The sequence below is a fragment of the Microtus ochrogaster genome, linkage group LG2, assembly GCF_000317375.1.
Source record: "Microtus ochrogaster isolate Prairie Vole_2 linkage group LG2, MicOch1.0, whole genome shotgun sequence".
Classification (NCBI taxonomy): Eukaryota; Metazoa; Chordata; class Mammalia; order Rodentia; family Cricetidae; genus Microtus; species Microtus ochrogaster.
The window spans coordinates 47,553,047-47,578,036 of NC_022028.1; the positions used below are offsets into that span (position 1 = coordinate 47,553,047).

A 24,990-nucleotide genomic window follows, 5' to 3' on the forward strand; every position below is an offset into this window, starting at 1 on the left:
TTCCACAGGGTGCATGATTCCATGGTAACCAAGCCAGGATCTCCCGAGGATGCAGACCTTCCACAGGGTGCATGACTGGGATGACCCCCCTAGGGTCTGAGGTTTTGACACAGTAGAAAGAAAAGTGCTTAACTCTAACAGGGTATTTAAAGACAGCTGCCGTTTCCTTGGTGTGTTCGCTAGCCTCTTTGATCCTATGATAGAACACTGGCTAAACCAACTAAGGAAGGAAAGAATTTAACTTGGCTTACCCTTCCACACCACAATCCATCATTTAGGGAAGCCAGGACAGGAGCTCCAGGCAGGAATTGAGACAGAATCTCAGAGACTCACTGCTTAGACCCTGGCTCAGCTTGCTTTCTTCTATAATCCAGCACCACCTGCCCAGAGACGGCCCTCCCACATCCATCATGAATCAATAAAATGTTTCAGAGACATACTCACTGTCGGCGTCCGATGCTAGCTTGGACCCTCAATTATTTCTCTTGACCAGACCCCAACATAAACTATCTCTCTGGACCAGCGTGGAGGCAAGGGAATAAAGACACAACTCACATGGCTTTATCGGGAGGGAGATTCTCAGTGGTCCCTAATGAAGTCCTGAGTTCACATCCTGAAGAATTTTTCTCGTTTATTCTCCAAACAGTTTTGTACCAAAACTTAACTTAGGGGAACTACATTAGCATTCTGTCTCCTAGGTAACCAGGTGAAAGGCTTTCAGTCACATCCACAGCTATCTGTCTGCTGTGTATGCGAGCTGTCACATAGGTTTAAATTAGCATTTCTATCAGGCATCCTCCAAATTACAAAGGAGCAACAACATCCTGACCTTTTGTTAGGTTGCAATGCCCTGTCTGGTAGGCTACTTGACCATTTGCAGGTGGGGCCTATGGCTTTAGAGCCCAACTGCCACACCATATAGAAATAAGGGCCTACAACTCCCAGACCCATCCAATGGAGTCAATTCCTTACTTGACTTTCCTCCTGCTAATATGACTCTAGTTTGTGGCCGCTTGCAAAAACTATCCAGCACACTTGGCTACCCCATGTCTAGCTCCTTGCCTCCACTATCTCAGTGTAGGCGATGTGCCGCTGCCTTGAACATGGAGCATATAGACACATCCACTCTTCTTCCATCATCTAAATAGCGCCGGGGTGGGGACCTGGGAGAAGCGCCAACTGCCAGCTACTCCTGGAGCTGCTATGATAATGTAGTTAAACATTTTAAAAAATTCTTTAAAAAAATAGTTTCCTTACTCATATTTTATATGTGAGTGCTCCGCATGTGCACCCGCATAACAGAAGAGGGGATCATGTTATATGAGGGATGTGAGCCACCATGTGGGTGCTGGGAATTGAACTCTGGAAGAGCAGCCAGAGCTCTTAACCACTGAGCCAATCTCTCCACCTACTTCCCTGCTATCATCATCTTCTCTTCTTAACACCTGTTCACAGGCACTTCAGACTGTGGCCGCAGGGTATGTGACACGGGCTGCAGAGCTGGTTCAGCGGATGAGAACGTCTAATCCATTACTCCAGTTGATGAGATCAGTGCTGGCAAGAGGAAAGTGCCAGCATAAAGGGGTTCATGACCCCCAAGTCCATGTTTGGGGCACTGACATTAGCTTTGCTTTATTGGAGGGGGAGTGGAGCAGGGCAAGGGAGTTGCAAAATGAAATAATCTTGGTCCCACTGTGGTCTGGTTGTTCATTGTTTTGGTTCTGGTCCTTCAAGGTGATGTTTAAGAAGCCCTGGCTGCTGCAGGGGACAAGCTGGTTACCTGGAAGTGACTGCTCCTTCTTAGGAGATGGGGCATCTGTCCACCAAGTTCTGTTGTTTTTTTTTATCTCTTGGGAGCCCGCCCTACTCTCGGGAGCTTCTCTGCTGTTTCCTTATATCTCTTAATAAACTGTCCTTACTGTTCTGCTGCTGCGATGAAACACCATGAACACAAGCAACTTGGGGAGGAAAGGGTTTATTTCCCTCTCAGTTTCATAGAACAGTGCATCATGGAAAGCAGTCAGGACAGGAACTCATGCTGCTTACTGCCTTGTTCCTCGAGGCTCATTTAGCCTCCTTTATTACAGAACCCAGGACTACCAGCCCATGAGCTGGACTCTCCATCAATTACTAAGAAAATGCCCTACAGGCTGACCTCCTACAGCCCACTCGTAGGCATTTTCTCATTTGAGGCTCTCTTTCTCTCAGATGACTCGAGCTTGTATTCAAGTTGACATAAAACTACAAGACACAGTGGGGCAGTGGTGGTGCACGCCTTTAATTCCAGCATTCGGGAGGCAGAGGCAAGTGGATGATCTCTGTGAGTTAGAGGCCAGCCTGGTCTACAGAGCTAGCTCCAGGACAGCTAGTGCTGTCACATAGAGAAACCCTATCTTGAAGAAAAAAAAGTAAAAAATTAACAGATACAAGCTTGTATCCTTGTATCCTATTTTGCTTACTCCTACAATTGTCGGGGTCTCTAGTAAGCCAAGAAAATTGGGAGCCGCTGTCCCACACTGATTTTGTTGGCCCTAATGCTAGGTCCCTGGTTCACACAGAGAAACTACCCTGCTACTCAAAGCTCCTGTATCTCCAAGTTCATGTTCTTCAATCACTATGAAAACATGTGATTTGTTTTGTTTCCTTTGAGCCAGGGTCTCATCAGCTGAGGAGGACCTTGAGCTTCTGATTTTCTTGACTCCACCTCCCAAGTGCTGGGGTGACAGGTGTGCTCCATCACGAAGGGTTTGTGAGGTTCTGAGGATGGAACTACGGGCCTTGTGCATCTATTGCTAGGCAGGCAATCCTACCATCTAAGTCAGCTTCATCCTCAGCCCTCTCTCAGGAATTTAAACGCCTTTCCATGACAAGTTCGAGACAGCTTGGATGCCGTTTGAACGTACATAAGTGAACCAACCCTCAAAACCTGTGCTGTGGACACCCACGCGGCCCTGAGGCCCTACTGAGGATGGGTCTGGTGGTCGAGGGTATAGGTGGCTTACAGAACAGGCGCCACCCGCAATCGCTGCTGCCAGCGGCCCTAATCAAAGGGGCTTGACTGTACTTGAGGCCACCGGCCCACGCCACACCGCTTTGCAGTCATGCTCTGAGCCCCTAGGTCTCTCACTGTCCCCGGCGCCAACGGCTCCCTTGCCGCGCAAGCGCTCTAGCAAGCAAAGGACAGCCCCGGCCGTCTACTGGGCACGCGCGGGTCTGACTCTCCGTTATACCCCCTCGCGGCTGTTTCCGTCGGCGCGCAGGCGCACTAAGCAGCCTCAGCAGCGCCCGGAGGCGGGCGTAAGGGCGAGGGGGCGGAGCGAGTCGGAGCCCGCGGCTGCGCACTCGCAGGCCCCGCCCCTCGGGTTCGCCTACGGAGCCTCGGCGCTGAGCCGTGGAAACAGCCTAGCTCAGCCTCCAAGTTGAGTCTCCCAAGGAGCTGCTGGCCACGGACGCCACCGTCGCACCATGGCGTCTGCTGCCCTCGGCCTGACGCCGCGCTGGCTGATGCTCCTTAGCGCCGCGCTGCTGCTGCTGTTGCTGCTGCTTCTGCCCGCAGCCTCCGCGCAGGAGCCTTCGGCAATGAGTAAGGCCTGGGTGTCCAGGGAGCCTGGGGGTCGGGTAGGAGGGCGGCTGGGTCGGCTCCAGGGCGGAGCCCAGCCCGCAGGCTTTGAGTCCTCGGCGCTCACGCCCTCCCTGCCGCTGGAGTTACGTCGTGCCCTAAGGCACGGAAAGACAGGCCCAGTCGGAACCGAGGCGTCGGCACCTGCTCAGAGGCCGGCTGGTTGGGCTTCCACTCGGTGGGCTTCTGCGTTTCTGCCTGTGTCAGGTGCTGGGCCCGCCGCTTTGAGGAGCTGAAGTCTTGCACAATGCCTGACTCTCTAGCCCAGCACTGTTTCTTTTGGGGGAAATCGGGCAGCTGGCAGGTTGTGCCAAGGCCTGAAAATGAGAGGGTTGACTTGGTCAGCTTCCTGACCTTTACAGCGAGGGCTGATCGGGCCCAGCTAGAGAGGGAGAGTATTTTTCTCGACCGTGTTAGCTCAGGCTCTCTCAAGGTGGCTTTGCACTGTAGCCTGGCACGGTGTGTTTTCTCCTGGTTACCTTTTGCGTGTTGTGGCAGCTCTGTTTAAGTTTCTTATCTGCTCTCAGGTGTGCCCAGGGTCTGTGACTGCCGCGTTCCGGGGAACTGGGGGCTAGATTCCCCAGTGAGGACTTCACAGCAGGCAGAACGCTGGAGAGCCCGTGCTGGCACAAGACCCCTTCCCAGTGGCTCAGGGGTCTGCTGTTGTGGTGGACCGCTCTCATGAAGAGAGCGTTCACATCCTCCACCTCTTGCCACAGAACATGTGCTAGGTGTGATATTTCTACGACTTGACATTCTATAGGAAGATGCCTAATGAAAACCGTTTCTCTTTACAAGGGTACCGCATACATTTAAAGAATATGTCACAGCGCCCCAAACTCACTTTTGTTGTCTGAGTCGGGGCCTCCCCATATGGACCAAGATGAACTTGAACTCACAGGTGTTTGCCTGCCTATGCCTCCCAAGGGCTGAGATGAAAGGTGTGTCCCACCTTGCCTGGCAAAACTCACCTTTTTAATATTTTTGTGTGTTTCGTTACTGGGTGGACATTCGAACTTGCAAGGGATCCTTAGAGGGAAATGCAGGAAGTTGAGGACACTTGGATAGTGCTTCTGGACCCTCCCTAATGGTGTGAGGAGTCATTTTCTCAGAGCTTGGTCTTGGGGAAAACAGCCCCTTTATAAAAGGACTGCAGTTGGCACCCTCCACAGGGACACTCAGGCACAGCAGTGGCTGGTGCAGGTCACTTGGTCCTTACTGAACTCAGTCTGCAGAGGAATCTGCAGCTCCCCTCCTTCTCCCCCTGAGGAACCTGCCTACCTGAACTGTACTGAACATACTACTCCATCCGTGCCTTTTGGGGTGCCCTGCCCCTCCTCCTCTCCTTTTCTCCTCCAACAGTGAGGTGGCCAGGACTGCTCCCCCGACATGACAGTAGAGGTGCTCTCTGAGTCCTGTCACCAGAGTGGGCCCTGAGTCCTTCCAGCTTTATTCTTCTCGGGGGCACAGAAGACGGCAGCAGGAGCCCTTCTGTGCCACAGGTTTATGGTACACAATGTTTGCTTCCTTAGTTTCCGTCCTCTCTCTGCACATAGGTGTGCCCTTTTGTCCTAGTGCCGTAACTGACTCACCCAAAACGTCAGGGTTTCAGGTAAACTCAGAAGAAATGAGTCACTTATTTATTATCTTCCCATTTAATTATTAAAGTGAGTGAGCCCCAAAGTCTTTAGAACTGAGTAAATGCCACTTAAACTGGACTCTTAACTCATAATGCCTCAGAGCCTGGATGTTCAAGATCAGCACTGAGGGAGCTGCAAAGATACTGTTCTTATCTCCGGCATGTGGTTGGCTGTGTCCCGTGATGGGTAAGAGATACTGTGTGTGCACCCCCCCCCCCGCCCCGAAGTGTGAGCTGGGGGGAGCAGGTTGCCAGTGTTTCCTTCCTTGCCACATGAGTCTGCGACTTCAGCCAGGATGCCTGCCGCTCATGCTTTCTGGGGAGGAGGAAGGCTGGCCCGCGGGGATGTAGATTTCCTAGTTAGTAATGGAGAGGGTGGCCAGAGCTCACGATGCGTTCCTTGGAGCTCAGCTCTTTCAGTTCTCAAAAGCGCAGTTACCAGAATATCCCATCACGGAGATCCAGACCTCGGCATTACTGGGCCGCCGTGTCAGCTGATAGGAAGCAACTCCAGCCTTTCTCGTGGATGACTTTGAAAAAGAGCTGGAGAGTGGGTGTGTTTAACACACCCTCAGCTGTCACCAGAATGGGAAAGATCTCAGTGGGGGGTGTGTGGGAGAGCTGAGGGGGTGGTACAGTGAGCTCCTGGATGGTACAGCTCTCCAGAGTGACTGCCTGTTTGCTGACCACACCCTCCCTCTCTGTGTTCGCTAGTGTCTTTCTTATCATAAAATATCTGGCAATTAAACATTTATTGCACATTATAATCTTACAGCTTGTTACTAATTTGACCAAATCATGGGAGTAAGTAGCTGAGGTGGCTTGTGCCCCTATATTCTTCAGAAGCAGTTCCACCTAAGAACGAGGTTATTCTCTGCTCAGCTAGAACATGGCTGCCGAAGCTGCGGTGTTAAAGTGGAGCTCAGACACTTGGTTTACTGCACAGTCCACCCACAGCTTTATCGGTTTGTCCAGTGAGGTCCTTCCTTTTCTGCTTGACCTCTGACCCTAGAGTCATCTTAAGTTGTTCCAGCTTTACAGTTCTGAGCTCCTCCGTTTCCTCTAAGCTTCTCGGTTCAGCTTTGTCTTCAGAAAACTGGTTCATGGAGGACCCAAGTTTGGTGCTGTCCTTTCTTCTTTTTTCTTTTTTCCTTCAAGACGTAGTCTCAACTGTGTAACTCTGGCTGCCCCAGAAGCTCTGTAGACCAGGGTGGCCTTGAACTCACGGAGATCCCCCTGCCTCTGCCTCCAGAGTGCTGAGAATAAAGGCTTGTGCCACTGTGCCCTGCTTCTTGCCCTTCTAGTCTTTGTGGATAGACAGAGCTAGGACCAAGTGAGTAGTAGCACCTGGCTGTCCCTCAGGTCTGCCCCGAAGGGAAGCCCAAGAGCTGCTTGTGTCCCCACCACCACCACCACCACCACCAGGCTCCCACAACTAGTTTTATCACCACGTTTTGCTGATAGTCCTGTGCCATTACCTGCCTAGGTGCAGCCTTTTCTGAGGGTAGCTCCAGGTCAGTGGCAGACCACCAGAGCCCAAGTGTTGTCTTGGTTTCCTTCTGTCTTTTGGAGGCAGGATCTCTGTGTAACCCACACTGACAGGCCCTCTGGAAGCCCAGGCCTCAGCCCTCAGGTGGTTGGGGCTGGGCTCCCAGGTCTGTTCCACACCAGTTGCTGGGCTCACAGGTCTGCTCCACACCAGTTTTTCCCTTGGAGAAAATTTCCTCCTGTGAGATTAGAAAGCTTAACCGTATCCCTGGGTAAGTCTTCTCATGTAACCCGGCTACCGTGGATGCAGACTATCCTAGCAAACAGCCCCAGAAGCGCCTGTTCTCACCCCGGTGGGAGGGTCCCCATTGTGTAGAAGTGCTTGGCTTTGGGAAGGGATCTTTGAAATGAGGCTTCTTTCAACCTACATGGTGTTGCTCAGTTTCATTTATTTCACTTTTCTTTGTGGCTTGAAGTTGCTCCACTGTGTAGACTCCAGTCCATCTGTCCATCCTTCTAGGAGTGAACATCTGGCTGTTTCCAGTCGGGTCTCTGTGGATAGAGTTGCGGTGAGCACGCCTGCACAGGGCTGCCTTTGGGTGTGTCTTCTGATGTCTGGAATAAGAATACGCTTGCTAGCTGTGGGAGTGGCCATTTCTAAGAATGGCTGGGGCAACTCCAGATGTGCATTTTTGTTGCTGTGTTCCTGGTCATCTCCCTAAGTTCAGCCTTTCTTGCGTGTTCTTTTCCTTGCAGTTTTAATTTGCATTTCCCTGGCAGCCAGTGACTTGAATGCAGTGCTCCTTCCAAAGTGTGCTCGTCTTAAGGATGATGGGGAGAAGTAGTGGCCCAAGTTGGAGAGCATGAGAGATACTTGTTTGACATGCTACTTCTATACCTTTGATTTGCTTGAGCTCCAGGGCCGATAGCTATATAGACTTTGGCCCTTTCCTGCAAACAGTGCTGTGGGTGCTGGCAGTGTGCCCCGGGTCCTCTGCATGCCTAGAGCAGGCTGATATCACCCGGCTTCTTGGGTCTGGGGAAGCCTGCCCCAGGATCCTGAAATCTAGAGGTGAGTTTGTGAGCTTGGCTTTTCCTCTAGGCGTGTTCCCTTCTGGCCGTGCCTGCTGCTCACGAGCATGCTGGTGGCAGAAGGTCTCAGCATGTCAGTGGTTGCACAGGTTTATGGCTTACCTATGGAGGAGAGCTGTAACACAGGGCTGCTTGTGTTTTGAATCTTCCTTCCCAGAAGAGTCCTTGCAGGGAGAGTTGTGGAGTGGCTCTTCTGGGACTGGCTTGCACAGGAGTAAGTTGGGTGCCATGAAGCAGGCCAGTACCAACAGAGTCTTGATCATTCCTGGCAGAGGTTCAGAGCACCAGTGTCTTCTCTGCCCTTCAGTGATTGATGCCTTTGTCTCTCCTGGCAGGTTGTTCTGTGTACACAAACAAATCCTGTGAAGAGTGCCTCAGGAATGTCTCGGTAAGTAGTGTGGTCAGACCCATGCCCTCCAGTCCATGTGTGTTGGGAGCACGCTGTTGTCTGAGAATTGTTAGGTTCTGTACACGGTGGTGGTTAAGTCCTATTCCAGCTTCTCTCAGGCATCCGAAGCCTTCTCATGAACTGCACAGGCTCCATCCTTCACAGCCAGTATCCATGACTTGGGTAGGCAGTGTGTAGGTAGGATACACCCTTCTTGGAGCTGCTTGGCACAGCTGGACAACAACATCCAATATGTTGGCATTTGATGACTGGGACTTCTTGCCTCTGACCAGGTCTTCTTTAGAGGGTTGCCCAACCTTCAAGGCCTGTTGGGGGCTGAGGTAACAACTTATACAATGACAGGCACTTGACAAGCAAGCACAGGGCTTGAATGCACACTCTGGAATGCCAGCATTCTTCCTTCGTGTGTAGTGCTGTAAGGTCCTCTTTAGTCCGTGAGAGAGCTGCAGGCCGTGTGTTCCCGGGAAGACTGAGTCAGCATGTTTGCTCTTTAATTCCTGTGTGCCCTCGAGTCAGAAGGTAGCTGCTATTCTGGAGCAGAGTTCCCTAATCTCCTACCCTGTGAAGTGGCCTAGGGTAGAAGGTACTCATGAGGGTTTCGTGGGACAGACATTCATCTGCACTCGGGGATAGGCAGACCAGCAGTGGGGAAATGGTTTCACAACAGAGATCTCTAGATGTCTTTTGAGAACGCTCAGCTTCCCTAGTGTGACGGCCAGCCCTTTGGCCAGTCTGGAAGGCTCCTCTGTGCTGCTCCCTAAGGCTGAGGAGTCGGCTTGGGCACGTTTAGCCCAGTGCTGTGTAGCTCACCTCGGGAACTCTCAGGGAGGAACAGAAGTGGAGCAGCAATTGATTAGAAAACAGCGCACAGAGGCTTCCCCTTGGGGACTCCAGGGGGCCTTCATGGCATCCTAGGGCTGTGCAGTTGTGTGTTCTTCCCTGACGGTGGGTTAAGGACAACCCAGGTCAGAGTGGTGTTTCTTCTTGGCTTCCTCCATAGGACAGTGGGAGCATCTTAAAAAGCAGCAGTACCCAAATAACCAATAAAAGTGTTATGAAAAAATAAAGAGCAACAGTAGCTTTTTAAAGTGACAGTAGTGCAGATCTGAGACAAGTCTTGTCACTTGGTGAGACTCCAGTGGTGGGCGGTAGGATCTGCTGACAAAAATACGCAGCTGCTCCCGCTTCAGGACTGACATTGGTACTGCTGAACCTTCTCCTCCAGGTGCTAGTGGTTCTTGACTCTCTTTAGATTCTGGTTTTTCCTTTAGGAGGCTATTTCAGCCATAAAAGATAGCTTATTGTTGTACTAGCCTTATAACCTCATTACCCTGAGTTGTGCATGGTGAGGACAGAGTCCAGAGAGGGACCCGCCCAGGGCACAGTGAGTTGCTCTAGTTGGGTAGAGCCTGAACCCAGACAACAAGGCTTCAGTAAGGTAAAGTGGAGAAGGCTAGCCCAGGCCAAAGGGCCTGCCTGGAGACAGGGGGAAGAGATAGGCCCCTGTAGGCCTTCAGAGGACCAATGGGTTAGAGAGAAGTTGTGCTGTTTCTTGATGCTGTTAAGTTGTTGGTGGGCCTCTTATTTAGTTAAAAAGAGTAGAACAACATGCCTTGCAAATGCTGTGTTCTCATTGGAGCTTAGAAGATCAGACCTTATGACTTGAGCCCTTTTTAAAGTGGAAGAGTAACCAGAAATAATGCAGGACAGAACCACTGGGATGGGAGATGTTTTCCGTAGCAGGATCTGCGGGCCTCTGCCACTGTTTGCCACGCAGTGCCAGGACACTGAATGCACAGTGGGCATTGTACAGTAGCCCAGCACATGCTTTGATGTTAGTAGATGTTACTCCAAACTGAGACTCAGACCTGGTCCTTAATCTTGCTGACATCAGTAACATGCTTACTCTGAAGATGTCTGATCAGGAAGATGTCTTTTTGGCTCTGGCAGGGCCAGTGCTCTTGACAGCAGAATTCCTTTTCCCTGTGATGTGTGTGGTCTTCCTAAGGACACCTTTTTAGGTCAGCTCTGCTGTTTGTCGGCCGTCCTCAGCCCTGTCTAGCACTGTGTGGTGGGTGTGGTGGCTCCTACACTGAGTTCTGACATGAGCTGGTGTGGCAGGACTGTCTCCTCACTTCCGTTCCCACCCTGACGTTCCGAGGGCTTTAGACAAGAGCCCCTGGGGGTTCCCTCTGCTCTCGTCCTTGGTTGTGTCATCCTCAGAAGTAGACACTTAGTGCAGCATAAAAATGGAGGTCCAGGACTGATGGAGGAAGGTCATTGGTTAATTAAATAAAGAAGCTGCTTGCCCTGATAGGTTAAAACATAGGTGGGAGGAGTAAACAGAGCAGAATGCTGGGAGGAAGAGGAAGTGAGCTCGGACTCGACAGCTCTGCTCTCTGGAGAGAGACGCCATGCTCCCGGCTCCTGGGCGGATGTGGGTATAGCTCTGCTCTCTGAGACACACGCAATGAAGCTCCAACCCAGGATGGACGTAGGCTAGAATCTTCCCGGTAAGACCGGTGCTCACAGATTATTAGAGATGGGTTGATCGGGATATCAGAATTAGCCAGTAAGGGCTAGAGCTAAAGGGCCAAGCAGTGTTTAAAAGAATACAATTTGTGTGTTGTTATTTCGGGGCATAAGCTAGCCAAGCGGCTGGGGTGCTGGGGACGCAGCCCCACTGCTCCTATTACTACACAGGACCTCCTGCGGTAGTGGCTCCCCTGTGTCATGTCATCTGTTAGCAGATCCCGAAGGAGCACCTACCTGCTGGATGCTCAGCTTCCCCTGCCCATGTCTCTGGGTGCTCAGTGAAGGCCACAGTTATCTGACCTCCTACATGAGGTGGGAAATGCACTGTGCAGCCTGAGGAGGCATGCTGTGGGAGGAAGCAGCAGTGTTGTCGGGAGAGTGGGGATCTGGGTGGCTGGTGGCAGGGCAAGCCTCCTTGAAGATAGGAGGGAACCATCTCAGGCTTAAGAGGCCTCTAGAGAAAATAAGCAGGCTTCAAAGGCCCTGAGAGCAGGCAGCTTTCAGGACTGTGGGGCTCTGTACAGTGAACGGGGATGCCAGCCTCTGTGTTGGACAGTGACCAAAGGGCAACAAGGATGAGTGGGAGTATTTATTTGGAGAATGCATCCATGCTAGAAACGGTGGCATGGGTAGCACTGGAGGCAGGGAGGTGACTTGTCCTGGTATGAAGGGTCTTTCGACGCTGGTCTCTTTCAGTGTCTGTGGTGCAACGAGAACAAGGCATGCTTGGACTACCCAGTGAGAAAAATCTTGCCCCCTGCTTCTCTCTGTAAACTGAGTTCTGCTCGCTGGGGTGTATGCTGGGGTAAGTTGTTTTCATTTACTTCTTGCAAAATCAGTGGGTTTTGGTGATTCTGGGACTTGTGCTTAATCAGCATAAGTTACTAGGAAGTTATGTCCTGTGACTCCACGGGAAGAACCAAGGGGACCTGTGGTGGTCTGCTGTTTAGCAAGCAGCCAGGGACCTGGAGGGCTCCCATAGAATCAGTCATTAGCCACAGCACTACACAACCCACATTGCGGGGGGTGGGGAAAGGGCACTTGTAAAGCCTGTTCTTATGTTCCTGAGTGTGATGTGGCACCTGGGAGCCTGTGTGGCTTCCCACGAGCCAGTCATCCCCAACCAAGGACCCTGTTAGCCCAGACAGCCGTCTGTGTGTTTGTGTCTGTGTTGGTCATTTTCTTCCTTGAAGGACATTAGCCCTATGTGCTTCTGCTTGCCCTTTTTTTTTTTTTTTTTGGTTTTTCGAGACAGGGTTTCTCTGTGGCTTTGGAGCCTGTCCTGGAACTAGCTCTGTAGACCAGGCTGGTCTCGAACTCACAGAGATCCGCCTGTCTCTGCCTCCCGAGTGCTGGGATTAAAGGCGTGTGCCACCATCACCCGGCTCTGCTTGCCCTTTAAGTACATTTGTGCTGTATTTTGCTGCCTGGAACTCATTTTCCTGTAGTGAACTGTTTAACTTTGGTGGTGGTTAGGTTTGGGGCTGCACAGGCAGGCCTCTCGCAGTGTAGTGAAGGGTTTTTCTCAGAGCACTGGGATAAGGGAGTTATTGATGGTTCCTCGTGTGTTTGCACCTCGGATCCTCTGCCCCTTTCATCTTGTTTAGTTATCTTTAAAACAAACAAACAAACCAGGAAAAACAAAACGAAAAACCAGGTAGTGGAGGTGCACACCTTTAATCTTAATCCCAGCACTTGGGAGGCAGAGGCAGGCAGATCTTGTGAGTTTGAGGCCAGCCTGGTCTACAAGGTAAGTTCCCAAATAGCTAGGCCTGTTAAATAGAGAAACAAAGCAAAACAAAAAAGACTTCAGGATCAGAATCCTGTCAACTTCCACTCAAAACAACTTGGCTGCTGTAAAGCCCAAGGACTCCAGAAAACAATGAGTGCTGACCCCGTGTCTGTGCGGTGTCTCTGTTGTCATCCTGTCTGTCCTGGCACAGGAAAGCCTCCGCGGTCTCAGCACTGCCCACCACTGCCCCCTCCTGGTAGTGCTCCTTCCCGGACTGGGAGTGTTGGCTCTGGAGCACCGATTGCCACGCAGGCATCTCCCATCAGTGTGTGAATTCCAGAGTACCTTCTGGTCTGTGGGTTCTCGGAGGAACAAGAGGTTCAATTCTAGAGTTTCTGGAAGTGGTCCCCTCCCCGGGTCCTGAGGTGGCCTTCACAAAAAAGTCCTGCTTCATGCTGCTTTCTCCATCACTGCGACTTCCCAGCCTGAACTGTTTTGCCCTTCTTACAGCAATGTGACCTCATGTATTCGCATTTCTCCAAGCACTGGGGACCTCTGCCTGCTTCAGATCCTTTCCGCATAGTGGGCGTTTGCCTGTTTCACCCTTGACTCATGGGGTGATGTGTGGAGAACTGTGATGGTTTGCTCTGACTAATGGCTGAAGGTGTGGACTGTGTCAGGTGGTGGGTGTTCCTGATAATGGTCTCGTGCAGCGCGGGTCCCTCCCAGGTGTGAGGGCGGCTAAGTAGCACTCCCGGCACAGCACAGATGAAGTTGCCGGTAGCTCACCAGCATGTGTCATCACCACATGCTGCCAGCATCGTAGGCTGGCGCCTGTGGGAGGCAGCCGTGTGCTGGCAGGAGAGCAAGCAGGTCTGCCTCTGAGCCAGTGGGCACACCTTTGCTTACTTCTGAGGGACTGGCGCCTGCTACATGCGAACATGAGCAGTTGGGCCTGGTCTTGTGATAAGGGGGTTGTGGGACAGGGTCCATAATCCCCTGAGCAGAGTAGCATGTGAGGTTGGGCCACTTAACCTCTTGGTGTCGCCATAGGTCCTAGTGGCTTGTCATGATTGTAGGCCTGTACCATGAACAGTCGGTTCTTGTAAATCACTTTAGAATCCCGTAGGAGAATTGCCGTCATCTTTGTTCAGGGTTTTAATCATAATAACTTGAAGTGTTCTGTGCATTTGCGAGAAAATGAAGTCTTTACATGTTGATCTTTTGCACTGAGCAAGATGTCACTCATTCCCGCCAGGCCATGTTTGCACATGAGTAGAAGCTGCTGAGTTTCCCTGTGGGCTTAACAGAGGTGCTCACAGACGACTTTCCCATCAGGACAGGATTTCTGTTTCATCTGCTTGTCAGAGAGCTGTGGGAGTAGATTGGATTTTGTTAGATCTAGCTGTCTTAATGTTCTCATTTTTAGGTTGACTTTTACAGAATTCTATAGTCAAAAACTGTACCACCTGCTCACACTAACGAAGTCTCCTTTCTAACTACACAAGTTGCTCCTTTTTGCACCTCCGCACTTGGAGGCTGGGCACGGGCAGACAAAACACAGGGTTGAGAGTCAAAGGCACCTGAGCAGTTGTTGCGCCCATTTCTGATTTTAACATGCTTAGAAGCTGAAGTGGAGCCTGCCAGATGAGCACAGCCCCTGCACTGAGGGAGCCCAGGAGCTGTCCCTCGGCCTCTCTCTTCCTGCTGCCCAGCTGCATGGGTGCCTCCCTGGCCCAGCGGATCCTGCAGCGGACACATTCAGGCTGTCAGCAGCCCTGCAGCTAGGGACTTTGCTTGTGAAGTGCCTGTTGCAGAGTTGAACCAGGTGACTGGGACATGTTGGCAAACGCAGTGCAGGCTCCTGAACCGGCTCTTCTTTAGTGGACTAGCAGAAAAGCCTTGACTGTTTGGGGTTTTTTGAGACAAGGTTTCTCTGTGTAGTCCTAGCTGTCCTGGAATTCCCTCTGTAGACCAGGCTGGCCTCGAACTCAGTGATCTGCCTGCCTCTGCCTTGAGTGCTGGGATTAAAGATGAGCAGTAGCACACCCAACCCAATTTCTTTGACTGGTTTCCATTTAAAGATCTTGAAGAGAAAGTCAGAAGAACCTTAAAATTTATTTTTAGTTTGTATTGGTTCCTGAAGGCTGGCTGTACCATCTCGTCACATCAATGAGTGACACTGATGAGCCATTTTCCAGTACCAGGGCACTTGTGATGCTTGGATGTGCACATGTTGGTGGTCAGGGCACTTCCCCATCCGTAGGTGGCTCTGAGGAGTCAGGAGGTCTTGGGAACAGACAGGGACATCTTTCCTTCTTTCTGTCTTAAGGAGGGAAAAGGGCTGTCTTGTCTCATTAGTTTGTTGTGGTTAATCTAGAAGTGTTAAGTTGTAGACATTGGCTGACAGGAGCCACGTGCCCAGACCCTGTGTTTAGGACTGCTCCTGTGACAAGAAGTGGTACCCTCGGGGATGGAGGCAGGGCACATGTGCCGAGGTTTCAACTCTGTGTCTGGACTTCCAGTGAACTTCGAGGCCTTGATCATCACCATGTCAGTGCTTGGGGGCTCTGTGCTCCTGGGTATCACTGTGTGCTGCTGCTGCTGCTGCCGCAGCCGGAAGAGAAGCCGGAAGCCAGACAAGAGCGATGAGCGGGCCATGAGAGAGCAGGAGGAGAGGAGAGTGCGGCAGGAGGAGAGGTGAGACTGGGCTTGTTGCTCGGGAGCTTGCCTCTGAATTTGCAGCAAGAAGGCCATGGGGAGCAAGGGTTATGAGTCCCGCGCTTTCCCCATTGCTAGAGTGGTAGCATGTGTTTGTTGTCCAATACTTTCTGGGCTGTAGTTAAAAGGGAAGCTGGTAGGAGTCTTGTGGGGTTGCAGGCTGTGTCTCCAACTGCAGGCTGCCTGGCCTTCCTCTTCTACTGGTAGGGAGACTGGTAGAGCCTGCGCTACCGTGCCCTGCACTGGTCATGCCTAGCCTTGAGTATTGCCATTCCAGCCCCAGCCTCTAGTGATGAAGTAATCTGACTGCTCGTATAGACACTGGCTTATGCCCACTAGTTCCCAGAGCTCTGAATTCTCCTAATATGTGCTGGGGCCTCATGCAGCCCCTGGAGGCAGTGATGATCATGCTCTCAGCTCTGAATCGGGTACCTCTAAGCAGTTGCTTTTTCCTGGTAACCCATCTGCATTTTCTTTATGAGAACTTTAAAAGATCACTGTATTAGACATTTGAATTCAGTTTTTGCTTTCTTCTTTTTTGGGAGTGTCTTACTTCATAGCCCATCCTGGCCTTAAACTCTGCATGCATCCTCCTGTCTCAGTCTTGTGGGCGCTGGGATAACAAGTGGTTACCACCATGTCCAGTTAGAATTGGTTTATGGAAAAGAATAGAAGGGCCATTAGAGCAGCCTCGGAAGACTGGCTTTGCAGTCACCCTGCTTGCTGGTCAAGTGGTGGGTGTGGCCTGGTGACCGCATTCATCTCCACCTTCTTTTGGGGGAGCTTGTAGAAAGTGCTGCAGGAGCCCCAGCTGCTGCTAGAGGAAGCGAAGGCCTGGGAGTTTGGGGTGACCTTACTTGTCTGTCATAATTTGATGCTACTTGGTTTTTCTGTATTTTTTAGGAGAGCAGAGATGAAGTCAAGACACGATGAAATCAGGAAGAAATACGGTAAGAATGAGAATTGTCTTTCTTGACTGGTTGGGAACTGGGCAGCTGCCATTTTTCCAGAGAACTCCTTCACTGAAGACAGTAGCTGTGCAGTTCTCAGGGTGCCACCAAAGACTGATTGTACTGAGTTCCCGAAAGCAGGGAGGCTCTGAAGGTTTTTAATCTCAGCCACAGTTTTTCTTTGGCACTCATGGGGAATAAAAACTTCAGGACAGGTGTTCGTAGCTGTTTGTCCATTTGCCTTAAAATGGGGTCTGCCTGTGTAACTAGCCTTGGCTCTGTGAGTTCCTGGGCTGTCTCCAGCCCTTTCTCTGTGCGTGTCTCTTCTCCTTGTCTTCTGATGGGGTCAGACCACCCTCCTTTACCAGAACTGGCTGAGACTGAGGCATGCCATTCCTCCCTTGCTGCTTTCTGGCTGTGTCATCTTGTTTGGAGAGACTCTGGGAGTGACCGGGAACCAAGTGTAAGCCTGTGTGGTTCAGTTAAAGTGAGTCAGAAACCCAGCACAAAGGGTAGTCCCTGTCTCCAGTGTCACACACTAGTCTGTCTCTGGTCCTGGTTGGTTGCTCTTCCCAGCTGGTTCTCAGCTGTTTTTAAAGCTCAGAAATGGTACTAGAGCTTTCCGCCTAGACTTCATGGCTGCGGAGGTTGGGTGCTGCAGAAGCTGACCCCTCACCCACTTAGATGTGGGGCCATGGGGCTGTGTGAAGGCACCAACTATGAACCCACTTTTCTGACCTTGAACTGTAGGGTTTCTCTGTGTAGCCCTGGCAGTCCTGGAACTCCCTCTGTAGTCCAGGCTGGCCTCGAACGCCAAGATATCTGCCAGTCTCTGCCTCCTGAGTGCTGGGATTAAAGCATGTGTCACTACCACCCAGCTTGAATCACTATCTTAACAGGAGAAATCCAATGGAGAAAATTTGAAAATCTTTCCCAAAAATATGCATTAAAGTTATTTCATTCCTTTACATGTGTGTGTGTATCAAGTGTACAAACATGCAGTCATGCACATAAGGAGACCAGGGGATCACTTCTGGGAACTGGTTCTCTCCTGCTGTATGGGCCCTGTGCTCTTCAGACTTGGTGGCAAGGATTTTACCTACTCAACCCATCTCACCAACTCCTAAGAAATGCAATTTTGGGATCATTGTTTAAATAAGGAGATAGCATATTTGTGAAGCTTCAGGATCTTACCCACTGGAACGTTACTATACCACAGTGTGTGTTAGCTGAGACAAAATGCCAGAGTCCACTGCCGGGGGCCTTTGGTGGGCAGAGCATGGCGGAGGAAAGCTGCTCACATATGACAGCCATGACGGGGTTTGAGGAGACAGCAGCTGGGACAAGGAGAACCCTTTAAGGACCTGTGTCCTCCAGCTAGGTCCTGTCTCCCGAGACTGCCGTCAGTTTAAGAATCTATGAGTGGAGCTGGGCATGGTAGCACTCGACGCAGAAACAAGTAGATCACTTAAGATTTAGAGACTAAGCCGGGCGGTGGTGGCGCACGCCTTTAATCCCAGCACTCGGGAGGCAGAGGCAGGCAGATCTCTGTGAGTTCGAGACCAGCCTGGTCTACAGAGCTAGTTCCAGGACAGGCTCCAAAGCCACAGAGAAACCCTGTCTCGAAAAACCAAAAAAACAAAACAAACAAACAAACAAAAAAAAAAAAAGACTTAGAGACTAGCCTGGTTTACACAGTAAGTTCCTGGCCAGCCAAGGCTATGTACTGAGACCCTGTCTCAAACAACAAAAAGAAAAGAATCCATGAATGGATGAACCTTTTGATTAACTCGGAAGTTATGACCTATCACAGAGCTCACATCTGAACATCTGTTTCATTGACTAAAAGATGACTTAATGTCTAAGCCATGATACCAGGGAGTTTCTGTTATTTGGGGAGATGGTATAGCAGAATCCACTTGCCCCAGTACAGTGTGGCTTCTCTGGGTTTGAGTTGTTCAGATATTAAATATGCAAGTATTTGGTCCCCTTCCGGGGGCTGTAGCAGTTCCTTTGCCGCTGGTGTCCAGACCTGGTCACACTATGCACTGGGAACTGAGGAAGTGCTGTAGCTAGTGGGGCCTTCTTCCTCATTGCTCCTGTTTCGGGCTCTGTGTGCTGTGGCCTAGACTTGGATTTGGGCTTCTCTGATATCAGAAGATGTCACTTGACCCTGGCTAGCCCTTGTCTCCTTTCTGTTGATTTCTGTCCTTCTGTTTTGGTCTTGCTTCATCTTTGTGTCCATGGGTTCTGGGTGAGTCTGGAACATAGAGATATTAGTGTCTCTACCCAACTAACAAAGCCCTAGTAGATAGATTACTACACTGGCCCAGGACTTGTCATACACGTACGGTGTGGGGGCTGGGACAGCGAGGGCAGTATGAGACAGAGAGTGAGAGATTGCAGAGTGGTAGAAGAAGGGTAGAAATAAAGAGGAGAGTGGGTGCGTAACACAGACTGAGGCTTAAGTTCATATTTTGTCTTAGGTCTACTTTAAGTCTTGATTGTCAACTTGATGGTGTGTGTTCTTTTTCTAGTCTTAGTTCTCCAAGCACAAGCTGTGGTAAGAAATACGTGCAGGAACTTCCCTGATGACCTCAGCTGTGGCTTATTTCTCAGGAACTGTTGGGATTTCTGTTCCTGACGGATTTTACTTCAGTTTTAAGGTCACGTGCGGCTCAGCTTCAGTGATGGTCAAGGATAGTGTGGGAGCCTGCTTAGCACTGAGAGTAATTTTGAGGTAAACTTAGCTAGGTTGTTTTGCAGGAGTGGGGTTAGCAGTTTTGTTTCCTTTTGTCTTTTTGTTTGGTTTGAGTTTTTGAGACCAGGTTCTGCTATGGAACTCTGGTTGGCCTGGAACTCTACTGGTAGAACAGGTTGGCCTCTAATTCACTGGTCTCTCTCTGCCTCCTGAGTGCTGGTATTAAAGGTGTGGAAGTCCAGCCTTTTGGTTTGTTTTTCTCTTTTAGTTTCTTGTTCTGTAACCCAGGCTGGCCTCAAACTCATTTCAGTCCTCCTGCAGTAGCTTCCCTAGTACTAGGATCGTGGGAATACATCGCTTTTGTGAGTTTTGTCTGTGGTGGAGTGGGTGAGGTTGTAAGTCACGTTTGTTTGTTTCTCCCTCAGGTCTGTTTAAAGAGCAAAACCCATATGAGAAGTTCTAGAGCAGCTGGCACACACTTGCGGTTCCAGAGTTTCCTGGGAGTGCCATCCTCAGCATAGCCTGCGGAGACCTGACCACTATAGCCACCCATGACCTGGGTCATATGACCTGGCTCTTCCTTCCAGCCTCAGCACGGGCACCAGAGTGGCCTTGAGAGGACAGTCCTGCTCTTGTTCCCTCTATCTTTGTATGTAATCACCTGAGACGTTAATCTTGATGACGTCCCTTTATGGGGGAGGAAATGTACTTGGGCCCCACACTCTACAAAGCTGGCGGCCTGAGCTGCTGACTGGCTGCCTAGTGGCCTTGCTGTAAGATTCACATTGCAACAAATGAAGTCATATTTACTTTGTTAGGGCAAGAAATTGACCCACCATCCTTGCTTTCCCAAGGCTATGTTGTGACTGCAAGTCCATTTCTGTGACATGTCATTGCTTTAGTTTGGGTGACTTTTGGAAGACACTGTCCCCACAAGCAGTCTGGTACCCAGCTGTATCCAGTGACACAGGAGCACATAAGGTCTTTAGTCCCGCAGGAAACAGTCTTTCCAAAACCTTTCATGAAAAGTCCAGGCCTCTTCTTGGATAGCATTTTTCAGCTGTCTCTACTAGATGGAGAGCCTTTTCCCCCATGGGAAATCTGAGTAGTTCAGTTGGATCTTCCTGTGCATGCTGAGTCGCCTGCCTCAGGCTTCTCCGCTGTGGTGATGCGTGGAACCACGTCCTCAGAAGGGCTTTTTTTGTGCAGATCTTGGACATCTTCCCTCTACCTGACAGGCTGCCCGGTTGGCCCTGTGTGTATCATGGAGGTTGAACAGCTTGTCCACCGGTCAGCCCATTGCGGAAGCTGAGTGTGTAGGACCCCAGCCGTACTGCCTACCAGAAAAACTGCCTGAGCGGACATACACACCCACCTCACTTCACATCCTGCTTCCAGCCGTGTCTCGGCTCACTGTATCTGACACATCATCGTGGGCCCTTGGAAGCTTGTCAGGGACACAAGGGTCCCTGTGATACTGTCCACAGTGCACATTTCTCTGAAATCCAGTTGTGTCACAAGCTTGATGGCAGGGTAACAAGGAAAGATACTCCCCCTAGGAAAGCAGCCACCAGCAGATGAGGTGACCTTACTGCAGGCTCCTTCCTTCCTAGACACCTCACCCAGCAGCTCAGTAACCTTTTCAACTCTGTCACTCTGCCCAGGGATTGACACCTCTCCCCTCCAGTTTTCAGAAACTAAGGGAATGACCTTTAGCACTCTCTTTCTGCCTTGTCAGGCTTCTGATGTAATTTGAGGCGTCATCAAACATTTAAGTATTACAGCAGCCATTGAGATTTGCCTTTCTACTGTCTGTTGGTAAAGGAGCCCTCCTCGCAGGCCTTGATGAGTGTTGTATAGTATGTAGCATGTATAAGTCATGCCTGTTAGGTTGCTGAGCTGATGATAGTCACCAGCTGCTAAATGCAGAGTATTTAATTCTCCAGTGTAGAGATATAGCAGGTGCTCTCAGGACTGCCCTGTGCCTGCCTCTGAGCAGCACGAAGAGCAGCCACCTACACCTGAGACCACCATACCCAGTGCCTTACTTTTTAACCACTTTCCAATAAAATGGTTGAATAAGACTGATTTCTTTCTCTGTGCTTTGTCTCAAGGGTGAGTTGGGGTGTGAGCTTTCCGGTTGAGTTAAACTGGACTTTCCCTGTGACCTGGGTACCATGCCCCATAGGGGCTGAGTAGGCCAGTCCTGGAGTGGTCAATACTCCTGCCCTCATTGTAGAAAGGTCCTCCTTGTCACCCACCCTGCCATATTCAGGGTTGTGCTGTTGTCTTGGTACAAAGATGTCAGAAGGTCCTCTGCATGGCTGGCACTGGGCACCCTCCCCTGGTGGGTAGCGCCTGGCTCCTTCAGCCCTGGTGTCTGAAGTAGAGAGGCTGCTGGTGTAGCATAGATAAGAGGCGTGGGTGTCACTGAGTCTGCCTGTGTCAGGCTGCTGGCTCCCTGGGTCCTCAGTCCCAGAGTTCACACTGACTGCTTGAACCTGTGTTGTTGTAGAGGAGAAAGAGACACACAGGGCTCAACAGGCTCCCATGCTTTCAAGTTAACACTGGAGTAAGGGACACCGGCCTGAAAGTCCAGGAACCAGAAGTAGTGATTCTCCTGAAAGCTGCAGCAGAAAGGAGGCTGACAGCAGTCTCTCTGCTCAGGGTTCATGCTGCAGTAAGTCTGCCCTCTTGAGGTGTGTGCCTGGACTGACCTGTTCCCCGGGAAACACAAGCCCTGGGATATGTACACCCATGGAAACTCCAAAGTGTCGACCTGCAGACAGCATGCTGCCCAGGCTGCGTGACACAGTGAGGACAAGTCACATCACTGAGCAGGTGGGGGCCCACTTACCCAGCCTTGTCCATCACCGAGCAGGCGGGAGCCCACTCACCCAGCCTTGTCCAGAGGACAGGTCATCTTGCTGAACAGGCGGGAGCCCACTCACCCATGCTTGTCCCGGGACCACAGAACAGAGTAACATGTAGATTACTCTGGGCAAATGATGTTTTTAGTAATTGGCACCATAAATGGTAACGGGCTAGGAAATTCTGGGGGAGTGTGGGGAAGCCAATAGGAATTCCGGGGGTCCAGTTGGCAAAGATATTAGATGTGTTGAATCTTTAAGTGTTCCACGGGAGCTACCTGGGAACGGTTCTAGGTTCAAGGACAACCTTAGCTTGGGCGTTTAGATTCACCCGTGGGGAAAATAACACAATGTAGTTGGGTTGAAGAAAGGTTTACTAGCAATTTCCTTTGCAGACAGGAGCATGCTGGGGTGGGGGCAGGTACATCAGTGTCACGATGCTGTCAGCGACTATGTGTCAGGACCTGACCTGTCTGTCACATGTAACCACCCCTCAGTCCCTCGAGTGGTACTCAAAGAACAAGCAGCCTTGCACTTCGTAAGAGTCAGCTTAAGCTCTGAGTCCTGGTCCCGCCTTTGGGGCTCAAGCGAAAGGAAGGAGGCAGGGTAGGCTCACAGCTGGGGTTCAGACAGGGTTGATCCAGGGCTGCTATGGCTCCTGCTCCACCTCAGTGTTCCGGGAAAGGTCTCCCACAGACACCAGTGCCATCCACAGCCAGAGGGAACATGGTGAAAGTGGAGAGGTACGGAAGCCATGCAGCCAGAGGAGAGAATAAACAATGGGCTGCCCAGCACTGGTCAACAGTGCACTCTGGGTAGGACCCGTGACCAGAATGAGCAGCCAGGCCAGTGTGACCCACTCATTGCTCTGTCCTGGATTCATCAGGAGAAGCCACTGGGTCTCTGAGCATGCTAGCCAGATTCTCAGCCATTCTTGGCATCTCTTCATTCTCGGCCTCCCCTCCCCGCTCCATACATTGTAACCCTGAGAGGCCCTCCACCCCAAAGACTACCTCTGAGGCCTTGTCCCAGCGTCTGCTTCCTTTGAACTACTGCAAAAACTTACCATCTGCCCCAGGAAACGTGACTTAAGCAAACAACAGCAAGGGAAGGGGCTTGTCAAGGTTGGTCTGACTGGGTAAGAAGTAGCCATGGCCGCACATTTGCCAGTGTGAAACAGTGCTTGCTCCAAGAATAAGAGATAGTTTGTTCTGAACCAGATATGTATATGACCATGGCTCAGGAACATGGGTTGAGTTTGCCCTGAAGGACACGCTCCTCCTTGGAAGCGATTGTGTGAATAGACAGTCTCTCAGAAACTCTCAGTGACATTCTTAGCCTTTAGGGCTGGTAGAAGCCAGAGCTGTGTGCTAAGTCAACACTTCCAAAAGTTTTCCATAATAGCCACAAAGATGCTAGGGCATAAACGAGAGCACAGATGATAAAGGCAGGCTCTAGATCTGCAGCATTCCATCTACAAACCAGGCGATCTGAACAGAACTGGCTTCCTCAAAGAGCATCACAGATCCAGTGGGCATTCTTTCTAGATGAAACTGGACTTTTGAGTTGGAGTACTGGGCAGAACCAATAGCCCTCCCAGTCTGGGTGGAGGCAGCCTGGATGTGGTCTCTACATGTCATGACTCTGCTGAATTTGATCTGAGTTTTTAAGTGTGTCTAAGGTCACAAGAGTAGTATATTGGGCTGTGCTCGTGGGTTTGGGTTTTGGGTACCACACTACATTATAGTTCCGCTGGAGGTCCCTTTGTCAGAGAGCCATGATGCATTAGGACTAGACCCTTCACTTTGTCAAGTCTACCAGCTATGGTCTGCAGGGCATGCTCAGCTCCCAGGGCTCTGTGTGCTTAATCTCAAGCCACCTTCCTTCCTTCCTTCCTTCCTTCCTTCCTTCCTTCCTTCCTTCCTTCCTTCCTTCCTCCCTCCCTCCCTCCCTCCCTCCCTTCCTTCCTTCCTCCTCCCTCCCTCCCCCTCTCTCTTATTTCTTTTTTCTTTTTTGTCTGCCATAAGTGATGCTCGTGTCTGGCTTGTGTCTGGGTTTCAGCTGGCTGACCACCCAGCTGATCCCAACTCTGTGATGGGGTTGACAGCCCTGGCTCTGCAAATCATTAGTTCTTCCTCTTGGAAGGAGGGCAGTGCTCTCTCATGTAGTGCGGTCTGAGTAGGACCACCCAGCGTTTGCACCATCTTCTCCCTGTCTGTAAACAGTGTGGATAGTAACCACACCATGAACACAAGTGAAGGCTGGGGAGCTGCAGTTCATGTAAGAACCTTCCAGAACGCCTTTACATCGTTTCTATAAACCAGTCAAATGGGTTAAGTTTGATTGTACTGTTGTGGTATCCATAGTAGTTTGAAAGCTATTTCTAATTTTCTTTTCTTCTTTTTATAAATTTATTTTAGGGGGCTGGAGAGATGGCTCAGTGGTTAAGAGCCCAGGCTGCTCTTCCAGAGGTCCTGAGTTCAATTCCCAGCAACCACATGGTGGCTCACAACCATCTGTAATGAGATCTGGCGCCCTCTTCTGGCATTCAGGCATACATGGAGGCAGAATGTTGTATACATTATAAATAAATAAAATCTTAAAAAATAAATAAATTTATTTTATTTATTATATACAATGTTCTGTCTACATGTTTGCCTGAATGCCAGAAGAGGGCACTATATCTCATTACAGATGTTTTGTGAGGCACCATGTGGGTGCTGGGAGTTGAACTCATGACCTCTGGAAGAGCAGCCAATGCTTTTAACCTCTGAGCCATCTCTCCAACCCCGTTTCTAATTTTCTTGAGCCGATCCTAATTTTTTTCCTTTGCCAAACTTTTTCATTGAAACTGAATATTGCCACAGCAAAGTACATTCATAACAAATATTTTTATGTATTTAAATGCCCATCATTCTGTTAGCACCTAATACCTGTGTTTACATCTTGAGCCAGGCAAGGGCTGTGTGTGGCTTGCTTCTCTCTATGCCCCTCCCACTCCTTTTTTTTTTTTTTTTTTTACAGTGTGCACCAGATGTTAAGCATTAAGTGTAAGTTTTCCTGGCTTCATTGTTTGCTGTCTATTTATGCCAGGAAACACATCACAAAAACTTGCCCTGCTGGGTAAGAGTAATGACTTCAGATTTTTTTATAGTGTGCAGCCTACCAAACAACACACAGGTCTTGCCTGATTTTCTCAGTCATGAATTCCATTTGGGCTTTTGGCAGTAAACT

At 50.4% G+C, this 24,990-nt stretch overlaps 1 protein-coding gene across 1 annotated transcript; it reads left to right on the top strand.

Moving 5' to 3' along the window:
* The first annotated feature begins 3,364 nt into the window (after window positions 1–3,364).
* On the top strand, window positions 3,365–20,970 carry Pttg1ip (PTTG1 interacting protein). Its single transcript, XM_005360247.2, has 6 exons — window positions 3,365–3,583; window positions 8,174–8,226; window positions 11,479–11,587; window positions 15,040–15,214; window positions 16,139–16,185; window positions 19,312–20,970. The coding sequence occupies exons 1-6, from the start codon at window positions 3,466–3,468 to the stop codon at window positions 19,347–19,349; spliced, it is 540 nt and encodes a 179-aa protein (XP_005360304.1). The 5' UTR covers window positions 3,365–3,465; the 3' UTR covers window positions 19,350–20,970.
* The last annotated feature ends 4,020 nt before the right edge of the window (window positions 20,971–24,990 follow it).